This window comes from Spea bombifrons, chromosome 3 (assembly GCF_027358695.1).
Source record: "Spea bombifrons isolate aSpeBom1 chromosome 3, aSpeBom1.2.pri, whole genome shotgun sequence".
NCBI classification, from domain to species: Eukaryota; Metazoa; Chordata; class Amphibia; order Anura; family Pelobatidae; genus Spea; species Spea bombifrons.
The window spans coordinates 46113191-46125520 of NC_071089.1; the positions used below are offsets into that span (position 1 = coordinate 46113191).

General features: G+C 37.9%; 1 protein-coding gene across 8 annotated transcripts in view; it reads right to left on the minus strand.

The window, feature by feature from the left end:
* EPB41L2 (erythrocyte membrane protein band 4.1 like 2) overlaps positions 1-12330 on the minus strand; it is a 113103-nt gene that overhangs the window by 33910 nt on the left and 66863 nt on the right. For all 8 annotated transcript variants that reach the window (XM_053459243.1, XM_053459250.1, XM_053459247.1 and 5 more), the window contains exons 6-11: positions 9544-9619; positions 6825-7043; positions 5823-5910; positions 4043-4195; positions 2235-2332; positions 1057-1229 (exon numbers count right to left, since the gene is read on the minus strand). In XM_053459243.1, coding sequence (XP_053315218.1) covers positions 1057-1229; positions 2235-2332; positions 4043-4195; positions 5823-5910; positions 6825-7043; positions 9544-9619 — 807 coding nt within the window. The remainder of the gene's footprint in view (positions 1-1056; positions 1230-2234; positions 2333-4042; positions 4196-5822; positions 5911-6824; positions 7044-9543; positions 9620-12330) is intronic.

The following is a 12330-nucleotide window of genomic DNA, read 5'->3' on the forward strand; positions in this document are numbered from 1 at the left end:
GTCTGTGCTTATGGCAAAGACCTCCACCAGCTGCCAGAGAGGAGGATCCAGGTCCCCTGCAGAACTGCGGGGGATCTGGATCTTGGTGTTGTAGTCAGACCTCTATGTGAAGTCTGATTAGAAGACAACCTTGAATATAAGACAAGGGGTATTTTACAGAGCATTTGCTCTGGAAAAAAACGTGTCTTATAATCGAGCAAATACGGTACTTTTCAACTGTGAGAGGCCTTAGTTTCCTGCACCCAAGCTGTCACTACACTGTATAAGTGTGTGTAAATTTTAAGACTTTAGTTTTTCTAATTCCAAGTCCCATTTAATTTTTAGCACACATCTAGAAATGCAGACTAAAATTCCTGTTGACCGGACTTGCACTGTTCCTAAACTTATGTAAATTGAATATGTTTAAGAGGTTGGATGTTATGACAAATATATTTTTAAGGCCTTAAAAAAACGCATCACCGGTCTAGAGTAGCAGTAAAAATGGCTCTAACAGTCTTTCAGTAACAATAATTGTCCAGAAAGGGGCACCAAAGTACACATAATCCCAAAGTCTTTTTTTGTTGGAGAAGAGCAACACAATAAAATATTAACACTACAAGGGACAACTTAAAGCTTACTTATCCTTTGCTGAACAATATTGCAGGAGGAAAGATGTGTTTGTAGGCAAATATGAGTGGAGAATTTCAATAAAAAAAAAATAAAAAATGAATATGTAGCACAGATGCTTAGAAAAAATGCTCTATGTGCTCATAATTTCATCAGAGGCTAAACAAATTCTACATGCATAGTTTCAATACATATCTTTTATCTAGCTTCTACCCTAGTGTGTTTTAGATTGTCATGCTATTAAAATTATGGGCCAATACATTAATTAAAATCAGTAAAGGAGTAAAACAAAAACTGAAAACCAGTGAAGTTTATTTCATGTATTGCTTAACTCAGATGCTACTTCCATCATTATACCATAAATCGCATGTATTGTTTACCATTATCTTTATTTTGCACTAACCAAATCTTAAATCTATCTAAATCAGTAGCCCTCTTAATTGTTGTTACCTCCATCCAAGCTTCTGGAGACACGTTTGCTGGAGGTGCGTTCAAAATAGGGAGCAGGTCTGTCTATCCTTGTGCTAGCCTCTCGTGTCTGGGCCTGTGTGCGGCCGCTGTAACGGAATTTGGAGCCCAAGGTCAAGAACCTGGCCTTTGGAGGTTGCTCTGGAGAGGACAGTCTACAAAACAAGAACAGAAATAAACCAAAAGAAATTGCCTTTAATATATATGTTGCTGGTTGCCCCCCCCCCCCAGACAGTTACTTTATTAAAGTTCTATGAAGTGTGTCTGGTTGGTAGTGTTTGGACGTGTGTGTTAGTGTGCAGTGTCTGTGTGCGTATGTATTAGTGTGAGTGTCTGGATGTGCATGTGTCTTGGGGTGTGTTAGGGTGAGTGCCACTCACAAGGCCAGGTTCTGGATCTGTCCCTGCCTGACTGTATCCCTTCCTTTCATTGGCTGTAGAAGCGATCACAGGCATGGAAGTGCAGACTCACCTGTCCAGTCATGGAGTGGTCAGCAACTGTGGTGAGGTGGGAGTGTTTTTTTTTTTGTGAAGAGGTTAATGTGAAGCAGGAGAATTAAGTTGTATTAGTTAATATGCAAGTTGGACTTTTTTGCTAACTCGTTCGCTCTGAAATCTTAAGTTGACTGCATTTGAGGTTTACTTAATATACCCCATGATATCTAAATTGGGTGTTTTGGATGCATTTTAAAAAGAAAACCATGTGAAACGTATGATGAAAATATCTCAACGGAGAAACGGACAGCAGCTTAATAGTCTACCCTATGGTGCATCTTCCTCGTTTCAAGTTTTAGCTTAGTTGTGCCATTACAGAGGAAAAATCTCTGACATCCACACAGCCTCTGCAGAACCAAAATGCAAGGCAAATGCCCTGACTGAGCAGAGACGCACCATACGACAGGCTATTAAGCGTCTGTGTTCTCATTTTAGTTGTTCTCCTTCATTTGTGAAGTAAATAGAAAATGCATGCTATTATTATTATATTATCTTTATTATTGCTACCATACATTACCATATAAACATTACCATAATTTCTGCCCTCCATAAAACAGTTTTGTATTTGTCTCAAAGAAATACTGATCTCCATTCTCTTGATGTTAATTTTAAACAGAGAGCATTTTTATAATATATAAGACGGCACACATAGCTACCGAGAGTTACCTATAAAATGTATGATGTTCCACGCACACTTTCCACAGCCTCTTTGCAGCTCGATGGTTTGGCAGTTTAAACCCAATAGTGCTCTCAAACTGTTCCAGCTGAAAAAAGACCCAAAAAAAACAAATCAAGTGTTCCTGAACTAGTTAATTGCTGGACACATTTCAGATGTCTACCATGCTGAATCTGTATTACTAAATAATGTTTCGTTGCTTAGAGTTCCAGCATAATAATGTCTTAACCACAATTTCTATATTATCACTTCCTATAAAAAATGCTTAATTGTCATGCACAGGAAGTTCAGTCCAATGTGGAAATATTATGTGGTTGGACATAAGGATTTACCCTGGACACTCAAATTCACACATATATGTCCATATTAACTAAGGTAATTATGTGGTAATTCTGCTACAATGTTATTACTCCATACTATTAGATGAAACACATATAAGGCCAACAACATGTATCCTCTTCCATTTCTAGGTTGTTCTGTATGCAGGAACAACCTGAAAAACTTATCTGCAGATGCTACAGAGTGTAACATCTGGATATGTGATAGGGATAGATGCCCACTACCTATACAATAGGTCATCATGCTACTACAAAACAAAGAATGATTTTCTAGGGGGTGTCGAACAAACCTACCAATGAATCCACAAGTTCACTTTAAAAGTAGAGATGGAAACTTTACTGCTCCAAAATAGTAATACCTCACACTAATAATATAATGAACAATACAAACCAAATGTAGCTAACTATTCAAGAACATACTCGGTAAGAGCTACTAGCACCAGTTTATGAAATGTCCATAATATATATATATATATATATATATATATATATATATATATATATATATATATATATATATATATATATATACACACACACACACACACATATATTTAAGCATTTTAGATTATGTGAAAGGGAACGTAACCTATTCTCCGTTTGCGAACTGAAATCACTCTACATGGGATGTAGATTCTGAACTATTTTCATTATATAAACATAGCATATGTCGTCCCTAGTGGTTTAACATAGAAAATGTCAGTCTGAGGGAAAAATATGTTGCTATGGAGACAAAGTAAAGTCATTTTAACACCCAAAAGGTCCAGATATGGATTAAGAAAGGAAAAGCAAAGTTGGCATCTGAAAGCTAGGCTAGTGGAAACTTCTGGTTGGGTTCACTTTAAGTAATTTTCCATATGAACATGAAAAAAAAATGATCTCACAGTATTTCCTATTTTTTTTTTTGGGGGGGGGGCAGATTGCACATTTCTGTTAAAAGAAAGCCTTGAAATAAAATGTGTTTTTATAATGGCCTTCCAAAGATTGTTTTCATGTATAAAATCAATTCTGCATGAAAACAATAGAATAGCTGGGCTGCTCATATTTATTTATTATATAATGTCATTATATAATGCATGTTTTTACAACATGAGCATAGGTTATGTCAATAAAAGCTGCTAATAGCTCATGTGCAGTCTCTCTCGTAATTGAAATAATGTGCATGGATATTTTTGTCTTCTATCTCCTCTTTTGTTTTATCCTCTCTAACTCATCCCCTTTTCACCCTCTCTATACACAAGAGTTGCTAGCATAGTCTTATCCCCACGCAGGCCACATTATCCAATAGCCCCTCAAACCACCCTACCATAAAACACTATCCACACCGGTCCAATCCTCCTGGACTTTACTTTAAGATTATGCAGCGAGATCAACAATTTTCACATTTATAAGTTCTTTATAGGTACAGAGAGATATATACATAAAAAAATCTTGTTTTTTAGCAATGCTTTAATTCTTACCTCTCCAGGTCTCACTTTAATGTAAAAGTTGCTGCGTTTGTAGGAGATTTTCAAGATCTTAGGCCAAGCAAAACGGTTTATTCTGAGTCTATCCTTATAAATAAGAAGCCCATTTGCACATACACCAAGCATGATATCCACAGCTTCAGAGTCCTAAAAATAAAGAACATTCCACTCCATTGTGAGAAGTTTATGCTTTGAAAAGCGTCAGTTATGTTGCTCAACTCTTACCGACAAAGACAGTTATATACCGTATTTGCTCGATTATAAGACAACCCCCCAAAATATGATTATTAACTTAGGAAAAAAAGAAAAAGCCTGAATATAAGACGACCCCAAAGGAAAAAAGTTTTACCAGTAAATGTTAATTCATGTAAACAATTTTTTTTTAATAAAAGCTATGATTGAGAAAAATATAATTTTTTTTTTATTTCTTGTATTTTCCAACCTGTCCCCCAGTTACGCACATCTGCCCCCAGGCTTGCCACTCCAATATGGCACTGTGGCCCATGATATGCCTTTTAACCCTCTATATGCCACTGTGCCCCATGGTATGCCTTTTGACCCCCTATGTGCCACTCTGCCTCCAGAAATGCCTTATACCCCTATATCCCATTCTGGCATTTAGGGGGTTAAAATGCATATTATGGGGCAGAGTGGCATATAGGGAGGTATAAGGCATTTCAGGAGGCAGAGTGGCATTAAGGGAGTTAAAAGGCATTGTATAGAGCACTCTGCCTCCAGAAATGCCTTATACCCCTATTTGCCACTCTGGCATTTAGGGGGTTAAAAGGCATATTATGGGGCAGAGTGGCATGTAGGGAGGTATAAGGCATTTCAGGAGGCAGGGTGCTCTATTAAATGCCCCCTTAACGCCACTCCAGAAATGCCCTATGCCCCCATTTAACACGCACACACCCTATACCCCCATTTAACACACACACTCACTCTCCCCCCCCTCTCTAAGAGAGGGCTGAGAGGGGAGAGAGGGGGAAGGGGGGTGAGAGAGAGGGAAGGGGTCCCTCTCTCCCCCCCCCCTTCCCCCTCTCTCCCCTCTCAGCCCTCTCTTACCGGTGCGTCCAGCCGGGGCAGCGGGTTGACGTCGCCTTCCGCTGCAGCCGGAAGGAGGTGGAGTTGGCAGCGGGGGTTTGTATGCGTCCGTTGCGTATACTTTCCCCGGCTGTCAGAGATCAGAGTTCCCCGCACCGGTGCGGGGAACTCTGATCTCTAACAGTCGGGGAAGGTCTACGCGACGGACGCAGACAACCCCTGCTGCTAGCCACACCTCCTTCCGGCTGCAGCGGACGTTGTCTACGCGGATCGCGTAGACGTCAACCCGCTGCACCGGCAATACAGCAGGAAGCACCGGTAAGTGTGTGTATGATGGGGGGGGGGACAGGAGGATCCAGGTCCCCTGCAGCGGTGCGGGGGATCTGGATCTTAGTCTCCTAATCAGACCTCTATTTGAGGTCTGATTAGAAGACGACCCCGATTAGAAGACGAGGGGTATTTTTCAGAGCATTTGCTCTGAAAAAAACCTCGTCTTATAATCGAGCAAATACGGTATTAAAGGCAAATATGGCCACCAACACTAACCTAATAGCATTGATGGGAGGTGCTTTAATGTATTAACAAGCTTACGTGCAAGAGGGGCCATTGGAATTAGTTTACCTAAGGTGCTAGAAAAACCAAGGGCCAGTCACTGACAGGGCTTTTTCTTTAAATATGTATACAATATGTTACAAACATGAGACACATCAATAATGACTGATGCACATACCTTGGCATGGTGCAGATCCACACCATACATTGACAGCTTCTTGGCATTTTCGAGAAACTGGATATCAGCTTGGGCTGGAGTCAGGCCTCTGTATTGGAAACAAACAGTAACGCCATAGAAAGTATTAATGATTATATTACAGTTATTAGTCTGGGTACAACAGCAGTTGTATCTTGTAACTTTCATCATACTAAATATGCCTCTCAATCCACATCTGGCACACAGGTTCACAATTGTTTTAATGCATAAAATGCACGTCTCTGGCAACAAGTTTTGAAATACTACTACAGCGAATTCACCTTTATATTTTAAACTATCAATATATAAACACATTCATATAGAGACATATACACAGACATTGTTAAAAGTGTGTATCTGATTATATCTTTAATAACACATTACAAGCCAACAGGTGAAGCCAATCCAAGTTTACTTAAAGGGTGGTACTTCCACTCAAATTGCCCTTGAGCTAACGGTGATGTTGGGTCAGTAGCACATTGTGCAGCAACATCTTTGAAAGATAACAAAAGACAAGCATGTGAAGGTATCAACCTCTGATGCTCTCCCCCTGCTTGGAAATTATTGTGTGTGTGCTACAAGTTTTTCACAGGGAGCTAGGTAAATTGAGCCTAATGGATGAAATGGTAATAGGAACTGGATGTACGAAAATGGGAATTAATTAAAAAAGGAACTGGCAATAAAAGATAATTAGGTCTGAAAGTTACAAATGGTGAGACAAAAGAAACACAAAATAAGCAGGGGGGCATGTTACATAGTTATATAGGCTGAAAAAAGACATGCGTCCATCAAGTTCAGCCTTTCCTATATCTGTTAATGTTAAAAATTGAGAAGATTATGCAGGTGTGAGGGATGCCTTAACTCACCATAGATTAACAAAAGTTCTGATGGCAGCCCAACTCCAACTGGCTGCATACAATTAAGCAAAGAATAACCAAACTATGTTGAAGCTTCAAACAATCCAATATTTTCGCTACATCAGACCTGTGTGTTTTGTGCAGCTCCATAACCTTGTCTTCCATTTCCTTTGTCTGATTGGGTGCAAACTGAAAGTCGCTGATATAATCAATGCTGTGCTCCTCTGCATCATAATCTCCAAGCTCAGCTTGCAAAGTATAGGATCCAAGCAGTGCATGCGTCACAAATGAACATGGTAGACGGCCAGATGCGATATCCTGACGGAGCTGAAGGCACAGGAAATATCTGCAAAAAGGTTAATTTGGAAAACAAGCTCCAGAATTATCGTGTTATTTACAAACAAACTAAAAGGCAAAATAAAGGTAAAAGGTTATTTGAATATAAAGCAATTGTAGATTCCAACACACCATTGAGTTTCCATGGATCTGAATGTGATGTAACTGAGAATAAAAATTGGCCATATTTTTACACACTGTTGATTGATTTACATTCCCCGTGTCAGATCAGATCAAAACAAGCATTTTAAAAAACTTGGATATTCATGAGTGTTGATATGGTAAATGCAACAAATCCAAACCAAGGGTAGCCAATGAAAAAAAATATTAACACCTCATCCCTACACGGTGCAGAAGTGTTATTATCTTTATGGAAAAAAAGAGGAAGTATGCTATCATCTGTATATCCACTATATCCTGCATACTTCCTTCAGCTCTGACATCCATTCATCTAGATGTCTAGAGGGTAGGTAGGCTTTTACGTATTTTTTCTTGGAGATGAGCCATGCATTGTTATTAGAAGACATAGCAACTACTAACAAATGAAAAGCACTTCATTATAAACAATATAAGATTATGTACAACATAAAATACTCTGCACTTGCCAAGATCTGCTTATCAATTATACACACATAAAAACTTTCTTTAGTGACTTGCTTGTCTATGTCTCTGACCGTAAACCCAAGGTTTATACAAACTACAGTTAGGATTTCATAAATTGTGGACTAAGACCATGACAGCACAGAGTGGACTTCCTTGATCTATTGTGAAAAATATACCCCATTATTTATTGAGATGGACAGGGTAGGACTTGTAAAGTGGGCCTGGGGCAAGGGCACAAAGGGCTGGTCTTATTTCACAAATTTGGGCGACTGACTTTTTGGACTGTTGTGCATATAGCATGGATGTATTGAGTACAAATTGCATTTTCTGCATGTGTCATCTATATATTCTACATTTGTAAAAGCTTTCTGGACAGCGCACTTGGAACATGTCATCTCCCATAGTGTTTTAGGCAACTTTATTACTGCTTCCGGCCCAGTGAGCAAGAGGGAGCTAACAGTAAGTCCTTTTATGAATCAATAAGGTATCTGAAAAAATGTCCTTGATGCTACAGTACTATATAAAAAATAACAAAGAAAAAGCATGCTATGGTTGCCTCAGTATGGATGTGCCTCTTCTGATCCAAAACCATTAAAACACAAAACAAAAACCTACATCTTAAATATTAGAGTTATCTGTCCATGGATTCATTGAGATGCATGTAACGGCAAAATGAGACACTACTGGTATTCACTTAAAATATTTCATTCTCAATTCTAATTTAAGCGTTTGTCAGGCTTACGTAAAGACCAAACGCAACTGCTCAAACATTTCTAAAAATCCAGTAAAAACAATACAAGAGCATTTCACAAATACCTATTGTAGGAGTTCCTCTCATTTTTGCACAGCCCATAATAAATTGTCAAAATATTGACCCTTGAGGGTGTGACACTGTAATACTAACATGGTTAAACCCTCTGTCAAAATAATTATTTTAGCAAATATCTTCCTAAATATTAGGACAGTTTGTTAGAAACTCCTTATCTTATATTTCTATTAAAAAATTGTTCGGTATTCTTATTGAGCCTTTTTGCTGCCAGTTTTCCTGCTCTGTGCCAGTCACTCCATTGGCTCCCTATACGCTCCAGAGTAAAATACAAACTCCCAAATCTGATCTATAGAGCCCATAATAGGTCTGCACCCCCTCCCTCAATCCCTGCTCTTATAACTGTCTCCTTCATTAATCCTGTGCCTTGATTCTATCTTCTACTGACATTACTTCTTTCCACTTGCGTATTCAAGATTTCACCACTTTTCTGGAATTATGGAGTTTTGTCATACTTTCTACTACTTTAAACTCTAACAGTCACTTTAAAACCCCCTATCCAGGGGAGCATACATCCTTGTCTCCCAACGCCCTCAACTACGTCTAACGACTCTGCCAGTGACACCTGCTGGAGCAACACAGAGCTGTTCATATCCTACTCACTCACGCAGAGCTCTCTTACTCTCTTATTTCCTTTTCAATTGATCATGAGCTTGCAAGAGCAGGGCCCTCTTCTCTCTCTGTACCAGAATGCAGGGTACTTTGTCACAACAGAGAACTAGGTAATTGAATACTGAGCTGTCCTGTTTATTTATAAAGCACCAGAAGCTTTTATTCTGAAGCATAGCAATGATGCTGTGCCATTTCAAGATATCAAAATTAGTTTCTTTCCTCTCCTCAAGAGCTTTTTTGTAATAAAAATACTGTACATAATTTCAAGGTTTAAGAATGTGTTTATTATTCAATTGTTTTAGAAACATATCTCTCCCATCCCTACTTTCTCCACTTGGAGTATGCCAGTATTTATGATAGGGGAGAATCACATTTTCACAAGATACTCAGCCCTAGGCGGTGAGCTAAATGATCTAGATATTTTAAACAGGGTTCAGTTGTGTGGTCACATACAATAATGTCAGGTTACCTTGTTATGTCTTCTGTTAACTGAGAAGGATCAGGAGGATAGAACTTCACGTTAAAGGAAAATAACCACGGAGAGCCTAAAATACAAAAGTTGAAATTTTAAAGAAGTTCACTTTTTTTGTCGATGGTTCAGGAAACACAATTTGTTAAAAATTAACATACAACAAAACTGTATATAAAAAGCTGCCAAGTGTTAGTCCGCAAACATTTTTAAGTAATTTTCTACTAACAATCTCAATGTGACAAAATGAATGCTTTGATAATATACAAACTTGGAAATATCAATATTCCCGAACATCTTCCAAAATCCTGAAAAGAAAAAAAAATATCAAAAACAACAGGCCCAAGGTGAAACACCAAATGCTGGGGCTCCTTTCTCAGTTCTTTCTTACTTTAGTCATGCATCGTTTCAAACACCAGTATTATGTGAACCAAAAGTGGTCACTGTAGTAAATCTAACAATATAAATTACTTTTGGTTCTTGTACTAATATATTGCATATCTTAATGCAGTGTTTACTCCAGTTTGATTTTTCCGAAGAAACTTTTGGCCATGTTTATAGTTAGAAAGACAAGCCGAGAAATACGAAACATACGTTTTATGGACAAAAACATCAGCAGAACTTCCTACTGAAAGTATGTTAGCAACTTTCATAACACAACACATGAGTATATGGTTAGCTTAAAGGGAAACCATTGATAAGTGAATGAAAAGAAGGTCTTCATAAAAACCACCATCAATACACTCTTTGTCCATAGAACCAGTTAAAATGATAAGGGCAATGAAGGTGCGGAACTCATTTAATTTGAAAGTATTTATAGACTCTAAGGTCATCTGCTGTTTAAAGTAATGAAGAAAATGTCAAGAATTTGTCCAGACAGCACAAGAAATAGTATTAGATTGCATTCTCAAATGGCAGGAATGCAAGCGCTAAAACAGTAAACAATCAATACGATTCATGGCCAACACACTATGGAACATAATGCTTTACCCCCAAGTAGGGACAATCCCTTACTGTTGAAGCTCTACTGCAATGTTACATTCAGGGCCCAAATAATGCCTCACAAAGCCATAAATACAATGAACAAAAACAGATGTCTATGACATCCAAAAAACCCACAGGCTTTGTGGGGAAAAACATAACTATACATTGTGGTATTTTAGCAGCAAAATAAGGGAAAGTTTGCAGATACATGAAAAGGCAAAAGCGAAGTCTAAATTACTTGGTGTCAAATTTTGCGATGTTAACCAGGCAGTGAGATGAAATTTGAGCGCTTTATTAATTAACTGTGTCACTAAGACACCTGGGTTAGGAGCGGTTTTAAGGCGTTTAAATGAACACATCATAACATGCATTACTAAATACAGTGTTAATTCTTTTTGGTGATAACATAACTTGTTCATAAAGATTCTAATTGAGGCTTGCTAACTGTCAGTTCTTGGGATAGATGTAGCCCTTAGACGGTCATGTACAATTTCATTAGCTAAAAAACACAAAGGATCTACAGGCCAAAGGTCAGCATTTGTTTAGGGTTCAGAGATATTGTGGTACTGGTGTACAGAAAACCATAAAGCAAACCAAAATGTTCATTTACCCTTTAGAATATCACATGGAAAATTGGGTAGACTAGATGGGCCAAATCATTCCCCCATCAAATTCAATATTTCCAACATCACAAATCATGCATGCCTATTCCATAGAGTAATAACAAGGTTAGAAATGATTGCAAAGAACATCAACTGGCCAAAAACTCACAGAAAAATGGAAAGATAGGATGGAAAAATGGTCCTATTTTACAGTGTCAGTTGCGAAACATTAAGGGGTACGTTAAACAATTCTTTGAACAGATGAGTACTTTGGGTCTTTAATTCTGACAAAAACTGATGAACGTTTGAAACTATCATGAATGACCATTATAGTCATATGGTTGCTTGGGATATGTATGAAATACGTGTCACAGAAATCCAATTTTATTATGTATTTCTACTTTTCTCCCAATTACTAAACTACCAATGATCCTATATGCTACTTGAAAAACTAATTCTCAACAAGTGGAAGCAACCATGAAGTCCTGCGGCGCAGCATACAAGGTAATGATTTAAATATTGATATTACAGCCACGTAGTTGCGCCACGTAGTTGCTAAATCAAAACTTTACATTGTTACGTTTTCCCACTCTTTCATCACAAATCTTCCATCACAAAATATACTAAGCACATATAGCTAGGTAACCCAATGACAATATACATTTAGCACATATGGAGGTGGAAATGCTTCACATGTTAAAGTGGCAGGATTTTGTGAGCAAATAGATTTGGATTACAGGGAAGAGAATGGTATAACACCATGGGAATAAATGACTACAATATCACTCATGTAAAAGCCCTGACTTTGAATTGGTAACAGCAAAAGTATGGAACAAGAGAGAGACAACTGAACGTAGGAACAACGTTTACCACTTACATTGAATGTTTAAAAAACCTTCATAAATGCAATTTCATTTGTAAGATTAAAGAAGTCTGAAAATTCATAGGCTAAGGGAGAACAGATAAAGCTAACATTTCAAAAGTTGATGTCACTGCTTTTGACAAAGGGGTCAAAACAAAAATCAAACAGTACATACAGGCATAGGAAATTGTAGACAGAAAAAATATGCTACAATGTGGCTGTATTAGCCATAGCAAAAAATTACACGGGAAACTTTTTTAAAAAATTCTAACATTCAAGACTTTTGGGTCACTTGAAAATGTCATTGTTTTTGAAAGACAAGCTAATTTTTGTCCCTTA